This window comes from Bos taurus, chromosome 1, assembly GCF_002263795.3.
Source record: "Bos taurus isolate L1 Dominette 01449 registration number 42190680 breed Hereford chromosome 1, ARS-UCD2.0, whole genome shotgun sequence".
Classification (NCBI taxonomy): domain Eukaryota; kingdom Metazoa; phylum Chordata; class Mammalia; order Artiodactyla; family Bovidae; genus Bos; species Bos taurus.
This window is the reverse complement of record NC_037328.1, coordinates 64,828,466-64,852,705: the sequence shown is the minus strand read 5'-3', so window position 1 is coordinate 64,852,705 and position 24,240 is coordinate 64,828,466. Positions and strand designations below refer to the sequence as shown.

The following is a 24,240-nucleotide window of genomic DNA, read 5'->3' as shown; positions in this document are numbered from 1 at the left end:
CCTAAAGAAGTGCTGGAGTTATTTATGCTTGGCACCAGACTGACAGTATTGTGGGTGTGTTTGGTATCTCATTGGAATTTCAAAGCTTTCTCATTTTACACAGTATTTAAACTCTGAAGGAAAGAGGGAAACTTTGAGTTTGTAGGATTTTAACAATAATATGTATATGTATATCATATTTACATAATGTGTCGTAACAACCACAATAATAGTTTTAATTGGATGATGTATGATAGACAGTTCCATGCTTGTCTTATTTACATATTTTGCATTTAAAAATGGGATTTACTCACATGATTCAAAATTTTAAAAGTATTTAGTGATGTCTTTCTCCTCCTCCTGCTCTGTAAGGAACTATCAGTCCTCTCTCCTGGAGAGGCAGCCTTCCAATTTCTTAGGTAGCCTTCCATGTGAAAGTGAAAGTCGCTCAGTCTGACTCTTTGCGACCCTATGGACTGTATAGTCCATGGAATTCTCCAGGCCAGAATACTGGAATGGGTAGCCTTTCCCTTCTCCAGGGGATCTTCCCAACCCAGGGATTGAATCCAGGTCTCCCGCACTGTGGGCAGATTCTTTACCAGCTGAGCCACTTTTACAGGTTATTTCTGCTATGAAATTATATTTTGTGTATACAGACCTAAATTAACATTTCCTTTAGCATAAGTGTTAGAGTTAAACTTTAAATCAGTTATTCTAGAAAATTGCTATTATTTTTCATCCTAGTAGATTACCAAACTCTAATTTTTCTGAGTATGAGTTAGATGGAGAGTAAATACAAAAACGAGAGAGTGCTTCTCGTCATAATAAGAGGTGAAATAATAGTCATGACCAGTGAATACTTAGTGGCACATTTAAATTATTTGCTTCTCTTTGTGTATTTGAGAAGTGATCTATAGTGTCATATAGGTGTTATATGTTTTCTTGCTGGAAATAGTTGTGTATTTCATGGTAAAGAAAAAGACAAAACGTAATTGATACTCTTCCTTTAACTTGGCATTTTTTGAACATCTTAGATGAGAAAACCTGTTCTCTTGAGAGATCAGAGGCGCAGAGTGCGTCAATGTCAATGAAGCCTGTGCCTTTTACCTCTTTAAGAGCGCACGGTTTCATTCTGCTTCTAAACCAAGCATTCCTTAGTCTTAAAAAATTAAAATGTTTTTATTCAGTAATCCACTGTATCATATAATTTAAAAAAATCAAATAGTGCAGAAAGTCTTTTTATGGAATTTTAACTTTTCTTCATTTCTGTTTCTTAGAGGCAGTCTTAACTATGATAACTATTGCCTCTAGTAATTTTATCATAATTTTAATAGTATGATATTTGTCTGCTTCTTAAAATTATTCTTGATATTATTCATTGTCATCCCTGCTGCTGCTGCTGCTAAGTCGCTTCAGTCGTGTCCGACTCTGTGCGATCCCATAGACGGCAGCCCACCAGGCTCCTTGTCCCTGGGATTCTCCAGGCAAGAACATTGGAGTGGGTTGCCATTTCCTTCTCCAATGCATGAAACTGAAAAGTTAAAGTGAAGTCGCTTCAGTCGTGTCCGACTCTGTGCGATCCCGTAGACGGCAGCCTATCAGGCTCCTGCGTCCATGGGATTCTCCAGGCAAGAGTACTGGACTGGGGTGCCATTGCCTTTTCTATTGTCCCTTTTATTATCTTACTAACATAACTATACCACCATTTTTAGTTAATTATTTAAATCATTAAATGATTAATACTCTATCTAGACATTAAGCAATATTCTTTGCAAAAGTGAATAGTGTACAGTGATTATGTTTCCTTTTTAAAAATGCATTATTGAGATATAATTCACATACCATAAAATTTATTAATTTAAGGTATACAGCTCAGTGGTTTCCAGTACTCACAGAGTGATGAAACTGTCACCACAATCTAATTTTAGAATATTTTTAATCAGCTCCAAAAGAAACCTTGTATCCAGTAGTAGTCATTCCTCCTCATTCCTGTATCCAGTAGTAGTCATATTTCCCTTCCTCCCAGTTCTAGGCAACCATTAATCTACTCTCTGTATGTGAATTTCCATTCTTGATATTTCTTATAAATTGTATCATAAAATATGTGGCCTTTTGTGACTGGTTTCTTTTACTTTTCATAATGTCTGCTAGGTTGATCTGTGTTGTAGCATTTGTTGTTATTCCATTACTTTTTATTGCTGAATAATATGCATGTATTTGTTTATCCATTCATCAGTGAACATTTGGATAGTTTCTGCTTTTTGGCTATTAGGAATAATAATGAAATGAACAGTTGTGAACAAGTTTTTGTGTGAACATGTTTTCAGATCTTTGGGGTATATACCTAGGAGTGGGATTGCTAACGTATGGGAACTCTGTTTAACATTTTAAAGAGTTATGTTGTTTTTGAATGAGAATCACATTTCCTTTGTTTTCTTTCACTTTTTTAATATACTTTTTTGTTGCCATTTTCTTTTTCTTGCACAGCTTGCAATGATCACGGACTTGGTTTGGTTTTTTTTCCCCCCCTCAAATTTATTAAGCATTGTCTAGACTGCCCTACCCTACTTTCTTTTCCTGGAGTGTCCCTTTTCCTAGAGTCCTCTCCTACTGGGATCTGGCCTGGTTCCTCTCCAGGCCCCTGCTGTACAGCTGTCATCCTCTAACTTCTTTCATGGCTCTTTATTTCCTGGATCCCATGTCTTTGCATCCCTGAGCAGTCCTTACCTAACATAGTTTCGTGACATCCGCCAGCAGTGCCTGGAGTATTAACTGTTTGGTAAATGTATCTGGAAAAGTTTATAGTTGGTTGTTTTTTTCACATTTGCTCCAAAAGAGTAGTTAAGAAACTGACACACTTTTTTGGCAGGTGTCTCATCATTTTACTGTCTAGACACTGAGGCATAGATGTTTGGAAGGTTATTTGTATCACGATCAAGTGATTACTATGCCAACATGAAGGAACAATATGAAGCAAGTACAGAAATCTGACAATATAAATGTTAAGTAGTTGTTTAAACCAGACCTCTTCAATAGAAATATAATGCAAGACACAAATGTGAATCACATGGGTGATGTAAAATTTTTTAGGAGCCACTTAAAAAAAAAAAGTAAAAAGGTGAACTTAATTTTAAGAATATATTTAAAGTAGTGTATCCCCAAAGTATTATCTCAGCATGTAATTTACTAATGATACATTTTGCATTCTTTATTTGGTACTAAATCTTCACAACCTCAGTTCATTTCGGTTGTTCACTTGTGTCCGACTCTTTGTGACCCCATGGACTGCAGCACGCCAGGCTTCCCTGTCCATCACCAACTTCTGGAGCTTGTTCAAACTCATGTCTATCAAGTCTTATCCTCTGTCATCTCCTTCTCCTCCTGCCTTCAATCTTTCCCAGCATCAGGGTCTTTTCTAAGGTGTCAGTTCCTCACATCAGGTGGCCAAAGTATTGGAGCTTCAACATCAGTCCTTCCAATGACTATTCAGGACTGATTTCCTTTAGGATGGACTGGTTGGATCTCCTGCAGTCCAAGAGACTCTCAAGAGTCTTCTCCAACACCACAGTTCAAAAGCATCAATTCTTCAGCACTCAGTTTTCTTTATAGTCCAACTCTCAAATCCATACATGATTACTGGAAAAACCACAGCTTTCACTAGACTGACCTTTGTTGGCAAGGTAATGTCTCTGCCTTTTAATATGCTATCTAGGTTGGTCATAACTTTTCTTCCAAAGAAAGCATCTTTTAATTTCATGACTGCTGTCACTCTGCAGTGATTTTGGAGCCTGAGAAAATAAAGTCTGTCACTGTTTCCATTGTTTCCCCATCTATTTGCCATGAAGTGATGGGACCAGATGCCATGATCTCAGTTTTTGAATGTTGAGTTTTAAGCCAACTTTTTCACTCTCCTCTTTCACTTTCATCAAGAGGCTCTTTAGTTCTTCTGCCATAAGGGTGATGTTATCTGCATATCTGAAGTTTTTGATATTTCTCCTGCCAGTCTTGATTCCAGCTTGTGGAATCAAGCTGGAATTTGATGCCAGGCTTCATCCAGCCCGGCATTTTGCATGATGTACTCTGCATATAAGTTAAATAAGCAGGGTGACAGTATACAGCCTTGACGTACTACTTTCCCCATTTGGAACCAGTCCATTGTTCCACATCCGGTTCTAACTGTTGCTTCTTGACCTTCATACAGATTTCTCAGGAGGCACGTCAGGTGGTCTGGTATTCCCATTTCTTTAAGAATTTTCCACAGTTTGTTGTGATCCACATAGTCACAAAGGCTTTGGTGTAGTCAATAACACAGAAGTAGATGTTTTTCTGGAACTCTCTTTTTCTGTGATCCAGCGGATGTTGGCAATTTGATCTCTGGTTCCTCTGCCTTTTCTAAAACCAGCTTGAACACTTGCAAGTTCTCAGTTCATGTACTGTTGAAGCCTGCTTTGGAGAATTTTGAGCATTACTTTGCTAGCATGTGAGATGAGTGCAATTGTTCGATAGTTTGAACATTCTTTGGTATTGCTTTTCTTTGGGATTGGAATGAAAACTGAGCTTTTCCAGTCCTGTGGCCCCTGCTCAGTTTTCCAAATTTGCTGGCATATTGAGTGCAGCACTTTCATAGCATCATCTGTTAGGATTTGAAATAGCTCAACTGGAATTCCATGACCTCCACTAGCTTTGTTCATAGTGATGCTTCCTAAGGCCCACATGACTTCAGATTCCAGGATGTCTGGCTCTAGGTGAGTGATCACACAATCGTGGTTATCTGGGTCATGAAGATCTGTTTTGTATAGTTCTTCTGTGTATTCTTGCCACCTCTTCTTAATGTCTTCTGCTGCTGTTAGGTCCATACCATTTCTGTCCTTATTGTGCCCATCTTTGCATGAAATGTTCCCTTGGTATCTCTAATTTTCTTGAAGAGATCTCTAGTCTTTCCCATTCTGTTGTTTTCCTTTATTTCTTTGCATTTTTTTAAATTGAAGGATAATTGCTTTACAGAATTTTGTTGTTTTCTGTCAAACCTCAAAATGAATCAGCCATAGGTATACATATATCCCCTCCCTTTTGAACCTCCCTTCTGTCTCCTCCCCATCCTACCCTTCCAGGCTGATACAGAGCCCCTGTTTGAGTTTCCTGAGCCATATAGCAAATTCCCGTTGGCTATCGATTTTACGTATGGCGATGTAAGTTTCCATGTTACTCTTTCCACACATTTCACCCTCTCCTCCCCTCTCCCCGTGTCTATAAGTCTAATCTCTATGTCTGTTTCTCCATTGCTGCCCTGTAAATAAATTTTTCAGTACCATTTTTCTAGATTCTGTGTATATGTGTTAGAATATGATATTTGTTTCTTTCTGACTCACTTCACTCTGTATAATAGGCTCTAGGTTCATCCACCTCATTAGAACTGTCTCAGATGCATTCCCTTTTATGGCTGAGTAATATTCCATTGTGTGTCTGTACCACAGCTTCTTTATCCATTCATCTGTTGATATACATCTAGGTTGCTTCCATGTTCTAGCTATTGTAAATAGTGCTGCAGTGAACAGTGGGATACATGTGTCTTTTTCAGTTTTGGTTTCGTCAGCGTAGGTACCTAGGAGTGGGATTGCTGGGTCATATGGTGGTTTTATTCCTAGTTTTTTACGAAATCTCCATACCATCTTCCATAGTGGCTGTATCAGTTTACATTCTCACCAACAGTGCAAGAGTATTCCCATTTCTCCACATCCTCTCCAGCATTTATTGTTTGTGGACTTTTTGATGATGGCCATTCTGACTGGGTGTGAGGTGATATCTCATTGAAGTTTTAATTTGCATTTCTCTAATAATGAGTGATGTTGAGCATCTTTTCATGTGTTAGCCATCTATGTGTCTTCTCTGGAGAAATGTCTCTTTAGGTCTTTTTCCCACTTTTTGATTGGGTTGTTTGTTTTTCTGGTATTGAGTTGTATGAGCTGCTTGTATATTTTGGGACTTAATCCTTTGTCAGTTGTTTCATTTGCTATTATTTTCTCCCATTCTGAGGGTTGTCTTTTCGCCTTGCTTATAGTTTCCTTGGCTGTGCCAAAGCTTTTTAGGTTTAATCAGGTCCCACTTTTTTACTTCCATTACTCTAGGAGTTGGGTCATAGAGGATCTTGCTTTGATTTATGTCATCAAGTGTTCTGCCTATGTTTTGCTCTAAGAGTTTTATAGTTTCTGGTCTTACATTTAGGTCTTTAATCCATTTTGAGTTTATCTTTGTGTATGGTGTTAGGAAGTATTCTAATTTCATTCTTTTACATGTAGCTGTCCAGTTTTCCAAGCACCATTTATTGAAGAGACTGTCTTTGCCCCATTCTGTATTTTTGCCTCCTTTGTCAAAAATAAGGTACCTGACGGTGCATGGGTTTATTTATAGGCTTTCTATCTTGTTCCATTGGTCTTTGCATTAATCACAGAGGAAGTCTTTCTTATCTCTCCTTGCTATTGTTTTGAACTCTGCATTCAGATGGGTATATCTTTCCTTTTCTTCTTTGCCTTTAGCTTCCCTTCTTTTCTCAGCTATTTGTAAGGCCTCCTCAGACAACCATTTTGCCTCTTTGCATTTCTTTTTTTTGGGGGATGGTCTTGATCCCTGCCTCCTGTACAATGTCACGAACCTCTGTCCATAGTTCTTCAGGCACTCCATCAGATCTAATCCCTTGAATCTATTTGTCACTTCCACTGTATAATCGTGAGGGATTTGATTTAGGTCATACGTGAATGGTCTAGTGGTTTCCCCCACTTTCTTCAATTTAAGTCTGAATTTTGCAATAAGGAGTTCATGATGTGAGCCAAAGTCAGCTCCTGGTCTCGTTTTTGCTGAGTTCACAACCTAGTGGGTATTTTACTCTTACAGCACGTCCTGATTTGGAGTAGTCACATTTTAAGTGCTTAGTAGCCACAGGTTGAGCAGTTTAGAATTTTTCAGGAATTATTTTATTGTATAATATTGTTGTCAATCTGTCTAATCATATATTCAAATACATATATATGATATAGTCTACTTATTCTAAAGGAATAAATAAGGAATAGATAAGGTATATATACGTAATTTAAAAACACTTCATTGATTTGTCTAATTGCTTTGTTTTGTTTTTAGTCATGTCTTCAGATTTTTGAAATTTTATACCACATTAAAGAGGTTGAGAGATTTATGTTCTTCAGAAAAGTGCTTGGTGTGGGAGGTAATGATTTTTTCCCCATATTTTAGCATACTTAAAATGTATATTAAAACTGTTATTGATATACTTGTTAGATGTTACTGCCATGAATGTCCTGGTCCCAATGGGTTCTTATTTGTCTAAATATTCTTTGGCATAAATTCTCTCCTCTTGCTGTTTCAGAGACTCACTCAGCTTTCAGAGTTTCATATGCCACCTCAACTGCGTAGTTTTCCACACATTTTACCCCAAAGCATGAAATGCAGTTAGTTGCATGTAACTCGTATGGCACACTTTTCTTGTGTTCTGCTTCATCTACTTTCCTTGTTTTGTCTCTCCCTAGGTCAGTATAAATTTGAGTATGGCAACAACAGTATTTTACTCACCTTTGTATTTCCTCGGTGTGGAACACAGTGCTTTCTATAGTAGTTTACTTAACACATATTTTGGGTTGAAGGTAATTTGTTGTGATAGTTACCTATATACTATAATGATAGTTACATGAGTTTCTAGGTCATCAAACTATCACTGAGGTTTTTAGACACATTTTAAAGCTTTGATATAAGAAATTAGTTTATGAAGTTAAACCTAGGTTTTTGTTTAAACACAAAGGAGCAATAGTAGGGAAAGAAAAGAGAGATACAGACACTGTTTTATACCATGTGCTTAGCACAAGAGGAGTGTGAACTCGGGATGGAGTAAATGAAAGAGCTCAGGTGCTCGGTTGCACTGGTTGGCTAGCATAATACCTTTGAAACATTGAGCCTGTCCAGCTAGTACAGTACCCCCAAGCCTTCCAGAAGCTTATTTGGAGTGGGTGAGGGTAGAAGAGAGATTTAGAGTGATGAAAAGTGATGTCAGTTTCCTTATTTTTACCAAATAGTTTATTCTATGAGAGACAAAGTAAATAGACTATTTATATATGAACAGGCCCTTTCACCATGGATATACTTGGACATGTAATTATCTTGTAGGGATTTATGAAAACTTTAATTTTTACAGGGCCTCTTTTTATGTCTCTCAGTATTTTTGTGGGCTGATATACTAGTGTATATTAGTATATCAGTTGAAGAGCTTTCCCAGAGAAAGTAAGAAATATTAGTAAACAACTTGGACTTTCTTTACTAAATAATCCAATTTCTTAAATAGCTGTAAATTTTAGCTGTCTATATTGAGTTTTGAGAAAGCACGTTGTCAGGGTAATAACTTGGTTTTCACTGATCAACATTATATCTGCTTCTTTGACTGGTTGCATGGAAAAAGCAAGAGAGTTCCAGAAAAGCATCTATTTCTGCTTTATTGACTATGCCAAAGCCTTTGACTGTGTGGATCACAATAAACTGTAGAAAATTCTGAAAGAGATGGGCATACCAGACCACCTGACCTGCCTCTTGAGAAATTTGTATGCAGATCAGGTAGCTACAGTTAGAACTGGACATGGAACAACAGACTGGTTCCAAATAGGAAAAGGAGTTCGTCAAGGCTGTATATTGTCACCCTGTTTATTTAACTTATATGCAGAGTACATCATGAAAAATGCTGGACTGGAAGAAACACAAGCTGGAATCAAGATTGCCGGGAGAAATATCAATAACCTGAGATATGCAGATGACACCACCCTTATGGCAGAAAGGGAAGAGGAACTCAAAAGCCTCTTGATGAAAGTGAAAGTGGAGAGTGAAAAAGTTGGCTTAAAGCTCAACATTCAGAAAACGAATATCATGGCATCCGGTCCCACCACTTAATGGGAAATAGATGGGGAAACAGTGGAAACAGTGTCAGACTATATTTTTCTGGGCTCCAAAATCACTACGGATGGTGATTGCAGCCATGAAATTAAAAGACGCTTACTCCTTGGAAGGAAAGTTATGACCAACCTAGATAGCATATTGTAAAGCAGAGACATTACTTTGCCAACAAAGGTCCGTCTAGTCAAGGCTATGGTTTTTCCAGTGGTCATGTATGGATGTGAGAGTTGGACTGTGAAGAAGGCTGAGCGCCGAAGAATTGATGCTTTTGAACTGTGGTGTTGGAGAAGACTCTTGAGAGTCCCTTGGACTGCAAGGAGATCCAACCAGTCCATTCTGAAGGAGATCAGCCCTGGGATTTCTTTGGAAGGAATGATGCTAAAGCTGAAACTCCAATACTTTGGCCACCTCATGCGAAGAGTTGACTCATTGGAAAAGACTGATGCTGGGAGGGACTGGGGGCAAGAGGAGAAGGGGACGACAGAGGATGAGATGGCTGGATGGCATCACTGACTCGATGGATGTGAGTCTGAGTGAACTCTGGGAGTTGGTGATGGACAGGGAGGCCTGGCGTGCTGCGATTCATGGGGTCGCAAAGAGTCGGACACTACTTAGCGACTGATCTGATACATTGTGAGATGTTTGGCTGACTAGGGCATGATTCTTAGAAGAGATTCTGTTTTCTCTTTAAGTACCAAATGCTTGCTGTGCCACTGAAATCTAAGAGTAGGAGTTACTAATGAAGAAAGCATAATTTTATTTAAATTCAGTTGAATATCAGGGATAACCTTTATTGGGAGGGTTTTGAGACTTCACAGTACATGTTTACCTCCTGTTAATTTATAGAAAATTAAAGAATGGCTCTGAACTTTCAAAGGATAGAGGAAATGTTCTAGTAGTATATTTCAGCCATAGTGGTGAATGAGTACTTAGTAAGAAACAAATGGTATGATTTCTAAAGTAGGAGCAGTTGGGCCAATTCCTGGGGTCCTTAGAGAAGAAATATCCCCAGAGGCAGAGGATCTCTGATCCCATTGTCTTTATATGCCATCAGTATAAATTATACAGCTTTTCAACTATCATATTAATTTGAGAGTAAGATATTGTTTAAACTTGTATCTTTACTTTGTGTCCCAATTAACAACAACATATTTTTGTTTCTCACATTTACCTGGGAAAGTCTGTGTACTTTAAATGCTGTGTTTGACCATAGGAGTGAGAGTTAGGGAAGAAGTTAATAGAAAAAAGTTTATGGTAATGATGAGTATTGAATTCGCATTAGCTAATTCAGTACCATCTAGCATCCCTAGATGCTAATGATGGTAGCTCAGATCTTAGAACTAGAATAATTCAGATTCAGCTACCCTTTGTATGCTTACTGTGTGCCCCAAGCACTGTTACTTCATTTAACTTTCATATGCTTTGAGGTAATAGTCTCTTCATTTAATGGATAATGGATAAAGAGCAAATACCTTGCTTTAAAATTAATATAAGCTGTCTATGAATTAGTGGCTATAAGAGATAGGTAACAAATTTGGTTGAAATCCATATTGCAAAGTCAGTTATAAGCTGGATCCCATTATTATTGAGGAAATTGAGGCTTAGACAGGGTAGGTAACTTTGCCAAGATTTCATAACCAGCAGATGGCAGAGCTTGGATTCCACCCAAGGTAATTTAATCTTGAGCGCTTATTAACTACTTTACTGTCCTAAGTGAATGTGAATGATGTGCAGAAATGGAGCCTTGCTACCTCTGGTAACTTGAAGACACCGATTTCTAGTTTAACACATTGTCGCTTGACTCAAGACAGGCATTAGAGTTCAGCCACCTGTTTCAATCTTTATTGTTTCCTGAGATCACTTGTCTCAATAATTTTTGTTGTTTTCATTATTCTTGCACATGAAGATCCTCTTCATCTAGTTGGTGCTAAATAAATGTTGAATGTTGAAAAATCATAAATATAAAGTGTTGAATCTTGAACATAGAGACCAAATTTTATTACATCAGTTCATAATCATGTTTTTCTAAGGAGTATTTTTCTAGCTTTTGAGGGTAGTTAAATATTATTTTTACCCACTCCTGTGTTCTTGCCTGGAGAATCCCAGAGACGGGGGAGCCTGGTGGGCTGCCGTCTGTGGGGTCGCACACAGTCAGACATGACTGAAGCAATTTAGCAGCAGCAACAGAAAATACTATTTTTAAAGGTTGATTTATAGTTTTCATGACTTGGAGTAAATTTTCTGTGCTTCTGAGGAACTTCTCTTAGTTGAGATGTCTTTTAAGTGTCAGATTACAATAAAATCCTTTGATGATACAAAACTCAGATACAGTGTAATTGGCTCCCATTCTCTGTACTGCTTTTTTTCCTCTACAGATGAGGCTAGGTATACATTATATTTGTAATAATTTAGTTTTTTCCCTATAATTCTGGTAAAGAACTTTTTATTCCCCGTCCCCTCTACTCTATAACTGGAAGGCGAGTGGAAAAATACTGTTTTATTTTTTTGTTAACGTTGCAGAAACAGGCTCTGTTGTATTTTTCAGACCACACTTATAAGAAGATGTCTGTGTTTTAATGTATAGTAGTTTATAAATTTTTGTTGTTCAATCAGTAAGTCATATCTGACTCTTGGCGACCCATGGACTGCATCACTTCAAGTTGAAATGTTTGTGTATGCACAGGACACTTATCTGCCAGCTCACCTATCCAGAATATGCAGGCAGGAACTAGATAGTGGATAAAAATGAACACTGAAGACCCAAAAGAGCTATCATAGAACTGAAACAAAGTGTCATTTTGTTTTTTAACCTATGTAAAGGTCCTTTGACCAGCATTTTCTACACTAGTTACTCTAATCAGTGTTACACTGTAATAACTGTTCTGTGACTATAAAAGTTTAGGAAATGCTGTTTACTGGATCCCTCTAAGGGTTTGTATTCCTTGGATCAGACTTTGGAGTCTTTGCCTAAGGTATTTGTACCTTGCTTTTATATTAGCAAAGAAGGGAGCGGAGCCAGCATTTAAAGAACATTACTCTGTAGAACATAGGTGATATCTCCATTTAACAGACAAGGAACCTGAGGCCCTTCTGGAGGATTAAGAACACCAAACTGGTAGCAGGGCAAAACTAGGAATGGGTCCTTAATCTGATTCCTATATCTTTCCTCTTTTGACTTTACTGTGCTACTGTATAATTGTAATGAACTACCTATTTGGGTTTTACACTTTAGAAGCAGCAATTTAGCAGTAATACTAGGAAAGAGACTAAAGCTGTGCCCGACTTAGGGAAGAAGGAAAGGATAATAAATAATTTACTACTTGACACATGACGTGTGTCCTTTGCTAACTTGATGCTCCAGGGGGGAAGGTTTCAGAGAATACTGGGTAAATTAAAGTGCTTTTGGAGTGAGATTTGATAATATCTTTAGCCACTCCAGTATTCTTGCCTGGAGAATCGCATGGACAGAGGAGCCTGGTAGGCTACAGTCCACGGGGTCGCAAAGAGTCAGACACAACTAAGCGACTTCACTTTCTTTCACTTTAGTTATCTGTAGTCTTTATGTCTATTTTTGGCATTATAAGACCAGGACCCCCTCTTTGATCAGATATAATGGGCTTAATTACTAAATTATTGTAGCTTCATTTTCATAATCTGGACATGGTGATACTAATACCTACCTTTGTGTAATTGTGATGCTTAAAGGAGGTGATTATGCATGTAGCGTGCTTGACAGTGTCTGGCACAGAGGAACCTTAGCTGCTATTAGTATTAATAAAAATAAGTAAGGCTTAGGTGTAGGTTACCTCTCTGTTCCTGTTTTTTTGTTTTGTTTTTTAATGAGTATGTGTAGGTGGTCATAAGGAAAGCCTCCAGTCTTTCTTTAAACTTATTTGAGGAAAAACCATCAGGTGCCTTTATAAAGTACAGTAGTACCTTACTGCACTTTGCTTTATTGCATTTTGCAGATACCTTTTTTTTTTTTTTTTAACAGCCTGGTGATTTGTGGCAACCTCGTATTGTCAGATGATGGTTAGCATTTTTAACAATAAAGTATTTTTAATTAAGGTATGTACAGTTTTTAAAGACATAATGGTATTACATACTTAATAGACTACAGTGTAGTTTTTTATGTGTGCTGAGAAGCCAGAATTTCATCTGACTCACTGTTTTGCAATATTCACTTTATTGTGATGATCTGGAACTGAACCTACAGTAACCTCCGAGGTATGTCTGTAATGGAAATCCTATCTTGAATATATAGGGCATTAAGACAGCTACAATTCCTGTTAGGGATCTGTGGCACTTTTTTTAGTGAGTACTGTTTAATTAGCAGGTGTTGACTTAATACCCATAAAGTTTTCGTTTGTTTTTAATATGAGATATGTATTTTGAGTAGATCTGATGTCTGTGACTCAGTCTTTTTATACTGCTTATTTTTCTCCTGAAAACTGTTTTCGGTCTAGTTTGTATGTGGTGACACTTCGGTTTGTATTTGATCATCAGTTGTTAAATGTTTAACTGTGATGGAAAGACCAGATTACTATGGAACGTGTAGATGTTTTTCTTCCAACTTGAATGTCTAATGGACTTGTTCAGTAGAGTTAAATAGTGTGAGGTATCCTCTGAAAATCTGGAGAACTGTTTAGAACTATTGAAAACCACCAAGACTATTAACTGTGGATTACGTTAAGCAGAGATTTTTTTTTTTTTCTCCTTCAGTTTTTATTCCTCCTCCAGTTCTGAGGAAGTGAGGGAGCGAGCCTCCCCACCCCCACCCCACCCTGAAAATTTTTTTGTTTTTCTAGCTTTTTATTTCCTGCTTTGAAATAGCCAAGATCCTTGGGGGCTCTAAGAACACCAAATAGTTTTCACAGCTTGAGGCAGAGTGATTTTCTTGGGAAACCTTTTCTTATAAAATAAAATGCTCTTTGTCCTTGCCAGGACATTTTTAAAGAAACAGCTGGTAGCGGCACCTCACTGCCTTGTCACTAACTAGGCTGAAGGAAGGGAAGAATGAGTCATAGGTTCCTTTCTCGTATTCTCTTCTCCCTTTCCCTTTTCACTTAGTTCTTTATTGGCACTGAAAAAGTGTGCTGACTCTGATCTATTAATAGATCACAGTATCTGATAGTGGTGATATTTTATTATTCCTTCTGTTTTATTTGCTGGAGTTCTTCTGTAGAAAAGAACTTCTTTACCTCCATCAATTGTGTGATTATTCTGAGGTACAGCAGAATAAATGCCCTTTCTTTTCCTAGTATCTGACACAGGTAGTCAGCGGCCAGTGAGGTGGGTTTTTGTTTGTTTTTTAGTATAAATATGAACACCTGATTTTGAATATGTTTGTTTTAATCCATTGTAATTGCTCTTTTAAATTCTCAAATTGTCCCATCTAGTGGGAGCCCCTTCCTTTTGGCTCCTGTATTCCTCGATAAAACCACAGTTGATAACCTTGTTTTCTAGGATAGAAAGGTATTCCAGATTACCTGCCTCAGATCTAGAGCCAGTTATTTCTTTAAGGGGTTTCTGATTCTTTTTAGTATAAAATAATATTTAAAGACCATTATCTTTGTTGCTACTGTTGAGTTTTTTGTAGGCCCTTTTATTGGACAGAGCTAGGATGTGTATGTGTGAGTGATTTTTCTTTTTGTGGTAAAATAAACAATAAATTGAACATTTGTATTTTAAAGTATACAACTCCTTGGCATTAAGGTGATTTACAGTGTTGTGTATCCATCACCACTATCTAGTTCCAGAACTTCTTCACATCCCGAAAGAAACCCTGTATTCATTAAGTAGTCACTCTGCGTTCCTTCCCTGCCACCCTGCAAGACGCTGGCACTAATCTGCTTTCTGATCGTGAACTTGCTTGTTCTGGACCATTCATAAGTGTATTCATGTAACACGTGGTCTTTTTGTCTGGCCTCTTTCACTTAGCATAATGTTTTCAAGGTTCATACATGTTGTAGCAAGTATCCGTACTTCATTCCTTCTTAGGACTGAATTATATTCCATTGTATGGATGTACCACATTTTGTTTATTCAGCTGATGGATGTTTGGGTTGTTTCCAGATTTTGGCTGTTGTGAATAGTGCTGCTGTGAACATTTGTGTACAGATCATTTTTGAACACTTGTCAGTTTTCTTGGGTATTTAACTGAGGAACTGCCAGTTTTCCATAGTGGGTGCATCATTTTACATTTCCACCAGCAGTGTATAAGGGTGCTAATTTTTCCACATCTTGGGCAACACTTGTTATTTTCCATGTTTTGATAATGGCCGTCCTAGTTAGTGTGAAGTGATATCTCGTTGTGATTTTGATTTGCATTTCCCTAATGATTAATGATGTTCACCATCTTTTGGTAGGCTTGCTTATCATTGGTATATCTTCTTTGGAGGAATGTCTATTTAACTTCTTTTCCCATTTTTAAATTGGATTTGTCTTTTTGTTGTTGGGTTGTAAAGCTTCTTTAATATTCTGGATACTAGACTTTTATCATATACATGATTTGAAAATAAATTCTGTTGTTCTGTGAATAATCTTTTCACACTCTTGACAATGTATTTAGATGCATAAAAGTTTTAAATTTTGATCAAGTTGAATATACCACTTCTTTATTCCTTATGCTTCAGGTGTCATACCTGAAAAAGTATTCCCAAATCCAAAATCATGAAGATCTACATTTACCCATGTTTTTTCCTAAGGATTTTATAATCTTTTTTCTTATTTTTGGCCCCTGAACCATTTTTGAGTATATTTTTATATATGGTATGAGGTGTAAGGCTCCAGTTGTCCAAATTTCATTTGTTGAAGAGCCTGGTCTTTTCCTATTAAAGTCTTGGCACCCTTGTTGATGATCAGTTGGCTATAGATTCATGGGTTTATTTGTGGACTCTCAGTTCTGTTCCACTGCTCTATATTTCTGTCTTTGTGTCAGTACTTTCCTGTCTTGGGGGCTTCCCAGGGTGGTGCTAGTGGTAAAGAACCCACCTGCCATTGCAGGAGACATAAGAGACATGGGTTCAATCCTTGGGGCTGAAGATTTCCTTGGAGGAGAGCATGGCAACCCACTTCAGTATTCTTGAGTGGAGAATCCCATGGACAGAGGAGCCTGGCGGGCTACAGTCCATAGGGTCGCAGAGGGTCACAACTGAAGTGACTTAGCATGTATGTACACTATTGATTACCGTAGCTTTGTAATAAGTTTTGATATTGGAAAGTTTAGGTGGTCTTATGTTTTTAGAAAAGTTGTTTGGGCTATTCAGAGTCTTTGCAATTTCATTTGAATTTTACAATCTTCTGTAGATTGCTTTGGGTAGTATTGACATTTTAATAAGTCTTTTGATCCAGGAACATGGCGTATCTTTCTATTAAGTATTATCTAATTTCTTTCAGTAACATTTTGTAGTTGACAAGTCTTGTACCTCTTTGGTTAAATTTATTCATAAATGGTATTTTATGCTATTAAATTAAATTTTTTAATGCTATTGTGAACTGAGCTGTTTCCTGATAGTCTTTTTTGAGTGTTCATTGCTTAGTTTGCAATGAACTAATTCATTTGCAAAAAATGCAAATGAATTTTGTGTTGATCTTATATTCTACAACTTGACTATATTTGTCCCATTATTTCTCATTTAAATATGAGAAAATACACCATGAGTTCATATCAATATTTTCAAATAAGATTTTGTTGCAAATTTAAGCATTTAGGATTATAATATTTTCCCTTTAACTTTATTAAGATTTAAATTTATAGCTCTTTTATGTTGCAAGTCTTGGAGAATAGTGAATTACTTGCTGTGTTATTTATGTATACATATGCTTCTTAATATTATTATTTTGAGCCTATTTTAGAAAATGGCGAAAAACAGTCTAAGAATTCTTATAATTAATACAAATTCGACTAGGCATTTACAGTCATTTTTTTTACAGTCATGTTTTAAAAGTCATTTGAAATGATTTTTCTTCAGGTTTAAGCTGCTCTTTTGATACATAGTTTGGTTGATTCATTTTACTGTCAGTTTTTGGGAATAATATTTTCATTTTGATTTACTTTTGATTACTTTTGTTATATAAAACATTTTCATGGCTCCAAAGCTACAGTATGACGTATAGTCAGAAAAGTCAAGTTTTATCCTGTCCTTCCCTGTAGTTGATAATTTTTGTTTGTTTGTTTGTTTGTTATTTAACAAAAAAATGTGTAATACTTAGTCATATTTCTCTTTTCTTCTTAGATAAAGTTTTGCACCTTGTGTTTTTTTTTTTTTTGCTTAATGAAAATCCCAGAAATCACTCATAGTATAAGGTGCTCTCCCTTACTGCTTTTTATACCTGCCTAACACTCTGATATTTTAATTTAAGCAGTTCCATATTGATGACATTAATATATTACATAAAGAAATTTTGATGGGACCCAGGTTCCTGGTGGTTCTTATGGCAGTGAAACTTTATAAAGTATTTTATTTATGAAATAAAGATACTATTTTACCACAGATACTCAAAACAATATAGAAGTGTACACAATAAAATATGTACAATTTCTCTGTTTCCCATCTGCTCACTTTCCCTTTATTCCTGTCTCTAGAAATTACTACTAGTAAGTTAGTTCAAGATATTTTTATAGGAGTGTATAGGATTTAATATACTATGAATACTTTTCAGACAGAATTGGGATCGTGTCATGAATGTTTTGTAACTTGATTTTTTTAGTGTAATATTATCAATTGAACTTTTAATTTGGATAGTGAAGAAGACTCAGGAGTATAACTAAGACAAAAATGATTTGTGACTTTTTTCTCTTTCATTAACACTAGACAATAATATATTTTGTGTGTATGTGTATATATATAGCTTATTAAATTTTTTGTATTATAATTCTGCTCTAAAATCCAGAAGGTGTGTAGTGTGTGTCCCTATATACCCCTCAAACTTATGTTTGGAAAGAAATTGAGAAAAATTTTATTGTATTCTATTGTGGCTTAACACTAAAAGGAAATTTAAGTATCGGCTAACAGCTAGTGATCTTTGTAAAAATCGGGGGGAAAGCCTATTTTGTTCATCATTGGGTCCTTAGCACCGCGGACAGCGACTGGTTACCTGGTATTCTTACTCTGTACTTGTTTCTCCGTGAATTATAAATGGATCATGTTCTGTATCCTTTTTTTGTTTGTTAATATATCATAGAGATTTACCTTGTCAATACTTAAGTATCTACTTCATTCTTTTAAATGAATGCTTTAATGGGGATACTATATATTACATAATTAGGTAGTTTTTCATTTGACCCCTCCTCACCACCCAGACTTTGATACTAGTGTTCTGTTTTTCAAATATTACTGGAAGATACTAGGTAGAGGATTATGATGACTGAAATGAACGTGTATAACTCCCTTTCTTAAAACGTATAATATAAGCAAATATTTATGGAGAATGCGAGTGTGAGTTAACATGTTTTAAACAGATCCGAGTGTTTTGATCATGAATATTAAATTCATTCACTTCAAAAGATTTTGATAAGCAATTCACATAATGAGAAATAAAAAGTTAGTGTGTGAAAAAAAGTGTTCAATATAGTATATTGATGAAACACAAAATAGAGACAAAATTGTAGCCTTTCCTCCCCATTGAAATTGGCAAAGATTAGAAATATAATATTTAGTTGGTGACAGTGGTTTTGGGAGATGTTTTGCTGAGGGAAGTAAATTTATATATTCTTTTTGGAGGGCTGTTTGGAGAGTTTCAGAAGTTCTAATTCTCAGACTTAAGGAAAAAATTAAGGCTATGCTCGTAAATTTAGATATATATGAATGTTTATGAAAAATTTAATCCCAGTAGTAATAACAATAATACTACTTAAATAGTGCTTCATCCTTGCCATACATTTATTTACTCGTTTCAGCAGTCCTATAGTGTTTATACAACAGGATTAAAAATGATGATGTACAAGAACATTTAACATAGCAATGCTCACAATAGGAAGGAGTGAAAATAATACATTGCAAAGGAGTATATGCAGTGTGATTGCATTAACTGCAACAAAATAGAGAAAACTGAATATTCTCCAAATATTTATGCTTATAATCCTTTATTTGATTTATAATACAATTAGAATCCTGTTCAAATATGTCACTTTTATTCTTTTTGCTAATCTTAATTTTTCTAAGTTTCTCTCTACAGAGTATATATATTATCTACCATGAAACCTGTTATTTTTAAAATATTCTTTGATTTTGCAGAAGAGTTTAATTCAGGGTTCCTGAACAGTAAATCTCTACGTAGAAATGCATTAGTAACAGTTTAAATCTGTAACTAACTTCGAACACATAAAATAGAAATCAAAATGAAGCTTAGTCTTTTGATTTCTGTTAATTTGCTGATGTTTTCTGGGGACTAGAAATGGAAAGAGTAGAGAGTTATTATAACAGAGGCAAATAAAGTTTGAAACCTGACAATGGCAAAATGACAGTCTTTTCAATGTTAGTTTTGTGGTTGCTGGCAGTGAAGCTTTACCATAAATAAAGAAGGAAGGGAGGTGGGGAGAAAGAAGGAAAGAAGGAAGGAAATAGACTAGCTATATTTTCATGGTATTATAATCAGGAATATACTCCTTCCCAGTAGGAATTTAGTAATTCTTATAATTTTGCTTCTCCTTCTTAAGTACTGGTTTCTTGAAATCATCCAAGTCTTATAGTTTCAGCCTTGTTTCTACTATTCACAACATGCTGCTAGTTGAGTCTGACACATGTCGGACTAGAACTTGTGCTAGTATTACCTAGTTTCATCTTTAAGACCTTATTAAAATGTTTTTCTCAGTCAAGTCTTCTTTGACCTTTATTTTGAAAATTGTAGCCGCTCCACAATTCTGCACTTTGCATTCCCCCTCTCTGCACTTTTTAAAAATAACATTTATCACCTTATTATATATAATTTGTTTGTGTCTGCTTTTCTCTCCTCCCCTGTTTAAAATATGTTACAGTGAGTATGAGATTTTTGTTTCTTCAGTGCTTTGTGTATTTCCAGAGCTCAGAGCAATGCCTGGATAATAGAATTTCAGTAAATACAGTATTTATTGAACAATGAACAGAGAGTACTCTATATTTGTGGAATGATTGAATGTTCTATTTAGTTGATGGAGGTGAAATTCTAAGTGTTTAAAGATTAGGATTTCATAGTTGTTTTCTAGTGTGGTTGCTTCATTGTCAGTCTAGTAATAAATAAATTTATAGACAAGTTGAAATTTCTGAATTCTGAATAATTCCAGAACAGGGATTATTCTTTAATTATTAATTTAACTTTATGATATTGTTTATTAACTATTGCTAGTGTTAGTTGCTGAAGTGAAGTGGTGTTAGTTGCTCAGTCGTATCCAACTCTTTGCAACCCCGTGAACTCTAGCACACCAGGCTCCTCTGTCCATGGAATTTTCCAGCTAAGAATTCTGGAGGGGGTTGCCATTCCCTTCTCCAGGAGATCTTCCCAACCCAGGGATCCAACCCTGGTCTCTTGCATCGCAGGCAAATTCTTTACCTTCTGAACCACCAGGGAAATGAATACCAAAAAGACTAATGAGTAGGGAAAAACCTTTTAATTTGTTGTGACTGGTCTTTTTGGTCCTTGTGAGGAAACTGGACTGAAGTTTAAGAGCTTTCTTGCTTGCTCTCTCTTTGACTTTGAGATTCATCCCACGGGTTTTGTGTTTTTAGTTATTTGTTTGGAAATAACAAGTTGTGAGGAGAGGAGTTGGATGAAACTGCTGCATGATTGCTTTTTTGAAATCAAAACTGTTGCTGAATGTTAATTAGCACCACAGCTTTGTGTGAAGGCTTTTAGACTTGAGTGATAATGAGACTCATTATTAGAGAGAGAGTGTAAGGTGTTCCCAAGGTTCCACATTTATTCATCCAACACTTAAGGTCAACTATATTCTGGGCACTCTGTGAAACTTCTGAGCATACAGATAATGAGGAGACAGTAGAAATGTTTGTTTCATAGTGTTTCTCCTAGGTGTGAGGTTTCCCAAGAGCAGGAGAATTTAGTTTTTTGGGTGTTTTTGGTTTTGATGTAAATTGAAATAGAAAATGAGGCATTAACTAGTATTGAGCAAAGATGTATAATCACAGCATAATTCTAATATCAATTTGCTGTTGAGCTAGACTTTGTATAAACATAATATCTTTTTGAAGGTATTAGAATGTATTGGCATACTTTTTACCTACTTTATTCTTTTAATGTAGTCCTTATAACAATCCTGAGAGATAGGAGTTATTATCAGTATTTTACAAATAAGAACATTGAGTTTCAGAGAGGTGAAGTCATTTGCTTAGGGTTCATAGCCTATAAGTTGTGGATTTTAAACCAGGCTTATTGGTGTTGAAGTCCATAAACTTACACTTCGCTGGAGGAATCTGCTTTTTTTTGGATGGGGGAGGAGGAGGGCAGGGCAGGAAAGGGGGATGTCAGTAATGTTAAATTTAAAAAAATTTACTAAATTTGTAAGCTCCAATGCAAATTTTTTCCCTCAAATTAAATCTCTGCCTTTTGAGTCAGAGTATTTCAAAATAAAATCCTTTGCTTTTCTTATTAAAAAATAAAACATATTCACTATGGCAAAAAATACACGACTAGAGAGAAGTGAAAAGACAAAAAGAAGAAAGCTGGCTGGGATGGGGAGAGCCATAGACCTGTTAGTCCGTCGTTGGCCTTTTGGTGTGCTTAAATGCGTGCTTCTGCACGCATTCATGCATGTGTGTGTGCTCAGTCCTTCAGGAGCGTCCAACTCTTTGTGACCCTGTGGACCGTAGCCCACCAGGCTCCTCTGTCCATGGGATTATCCTGATAAATACTGGTGTAGGTTGACATTTCCTCCTCTAGGATATCTTCCCTGGGATTGAACCCCTATCGCCTGTGTCTTCTGCATTAGCAGGCAGATTCTGCTGAGCCACCTGGGAAGCCATAACATTTCAGCGTACAGGTGATATTTAACATAGTGTGATTTGGGTTCCAGAGCTTCTGGGCTCTGCCATCTAATAGTTTTGTGATTTGAGGCTTTCATGGTTTGGAGGTAATTATTTCAGTTTTGTAGATGAAAGAGTTGAAGTTTAGAGAGGGCAGCCTACACATACAGTTTTGAAGATTTAATGCATGAGAGATTCTTAACACATACCTATAATTCCAGGCACATTCTAGCTCTTTTGCACATAGATATACTATCTTCTGCTGAAATGAATCACCAAAAAATTATAACTGCCTTTTTAAAAACTTAATATATCAGAGATATCTTTTCCTATAAAGCACAAACATTTTAAATCATTAGATACTGATTAATTCACACAATAAGATGCTATAATATATTCAGCTACTTCCTTCTTGGTGAATGTTTTTAATTTTCTCTTTTGCGATTATAAATAATGCCTCAATAAATACTCTTGTAGGACACCTTTGTGTGTATTTTTAGCCCTTTAGGGTAGAGTTGGAGGTTAAGAGGAATATGTACACTGTTAGTTTCTGATCCATGTTGCTATACTGCTTTCTGGAGAGGTTGTAACTATTTATGTTTTTTCCTGCACTCTTACTAAATTAGATATTATAAGTTTAAAACATCATTGTTGATTTGATCAGTTTTAATTTTTACATAGCTTTGATACTAATAACTTTGAGGGTTTTTTTTCCTGCGTGCATATTGGCTTCTTGGTTATGACACTGTTAATTCATTAGTTTTCTTGTCCTCATGCTCATTTGTAGGGTATTTGTCTTTTCCTTAGTGATGTGAAAGAGCTGTTTATATATGAATACTGTGAACTCATTTTATGTTGTTTTCCCCCAGTTCAGTTTTTCTTGTCATTTCACTTATGTTTATGTTCGAGTGTATGAACGTTTGAAATAGGTATGTCAACATATCTGTTTGTCTCCTAGCTTTGGGGTCATTATTACAGAAGCTTGCCCTTCCCCCAGACTATATAAGTCAGCCCTTTTTGGACCCCTTTAAATTCTTAAAAACGATTGAGGACCCCAAGAGCTCTTGTGGAGAAGGCAATGGCAGCCCACTCCAGTACTCTTGCTTGGAAAATCCCATAGATGGAGGAGATTGGTAGGCTGCAGTCCATGGGGTCGCTAAGAGTTGGACACAATTGAGAGACTTCACTTTCACTTTTCACTTTCTTGCATTGGAAAAGGAAATGGCAATCCACTCCAGTGTTCTTGCCTGGAGAATCCCAGGGACGGGGGAGCCTGGTGGGCTGCCGTCTGTGGGGTCGCACAGAATCGGACACAACTGAAGCAACTTAGCAGCAGCAGCAGCAGCAAGAGCTCTTGTTCATGTGAGTTACATCTATAGATATTTGCCGCATTAGAAAACTGAGAAACTCATGAAATATTAGGAAACAGTAAATCCTTTACATGTTAACATAACACCATTTTTAATAAAAATCAAATTAAAAACTGAGAAATTAAAAATTAATTTAAATTAATTAAATTTAACAGTAATGTTTTAATAAAATCAAATATAAAAATTGAGAAATTTTACATTTTTGCAAATCTCTTTGCAAAGAGAGTGAGAATGGAAAAGGCATTGTTATGTGAAATATTATTGTTATGAAAATAATTTTGGCCTCATGGGCCCCCTGAAAGGAGCCAGAGATCTGGACTACACTTTGAGAACTGCTGATATAAGTATTCAATTATTTATTTATTTATTTTTTGTATTTTTATGACCCAGTTTAAATCTGGAATGAATTTGATTAAAACCACCTCCACCCCCATCCCTAACCCCCCACACCCGCCCCCACCCCAGGCTTTTAAAAGTCCCATTTTCTTGTAAATCATTGACTGGATTGCCTGGAATGAAGCTATAAACCTATCCACCTTTCTCAGTTGTTACGGCATGAGCTTAACTGTTGATTGAAAACTGTAGTCCTTAGCAATCTTTGCTTAATGTTGTATCTCTATTTCGGTGTATTCTCCTAGGTTCCTGATGCATTCTCCCAACCTCAACTTTCAATTTCGCACATGGTGTCCTAAAACTTTTTATTTCTGTCAGCGATTGTGGCATATTGCTCTAAATAGTATTGTTTGCTTACCAATTATGAAAGTGATGTATAGTCCTTGTAGGAAATCTAAACTGTGCATAGAAGCATAAATGAGAAAAGAACACTCTGTTGCTTTGAATATGCAGAGTGCTGCAGAAGTGCTATTATTGCTGTCCTGTAATGAAAATTACTTCAGTATTGAAAAATGCTAGCAAGTTGAACTATACATAAGTTCTTCTTCCACTCTTAATAAATTGTACATCTTTTGATGTGCTGCTTAGCTTCTTGGAATCCC

The 24,240-nt window shown here is 36.2% G+C and overlaps 1 protein-coding gene and 2 non-coding genes across 7 annotated transcripts in view; 2 read left to right on the top strand and 1 right to left on the bottom strand.

Annotated features, from left to right (window-relative positions):
* GSK3B (glycogen synthase kinase 3 beta) overlaps positions 1 to 24,240 on the top strand; it is a 220,582-nt gene that overhangs the window by 9,192 nt on the left and 187,150 nt on the right. Inside the window, exon 1 of one of the 5 annotated variants that reach the window (XM_059887275.1) lies at positions 7,092 to 7,195. Coding sequence (XP_059743258.1) covers positions 7,165 to 7,195 — 31 coding nt within the window. The 5' untranslated portion in view covers positions 7,092 to 7,164. 5 annotated transcript variants of the gene reach the window in all.
* Positions 1,019 to 1,108, bottom strand: MIR6529B (microRNA mir-6529b). Its single transcript, NR_107831.1, has one exon. It is a non-coding gene; the product is annotated as a microRNA mir-6529b (primary transcript).
* On the top strand, positions 1,024 to 1,102 carry MIR6529A (microRNA mir-6529a). The gene has a single exon (NR_107801.1). It is a non-coding gene; the product is annotated as a microRNA mir-6529a (primary transcript).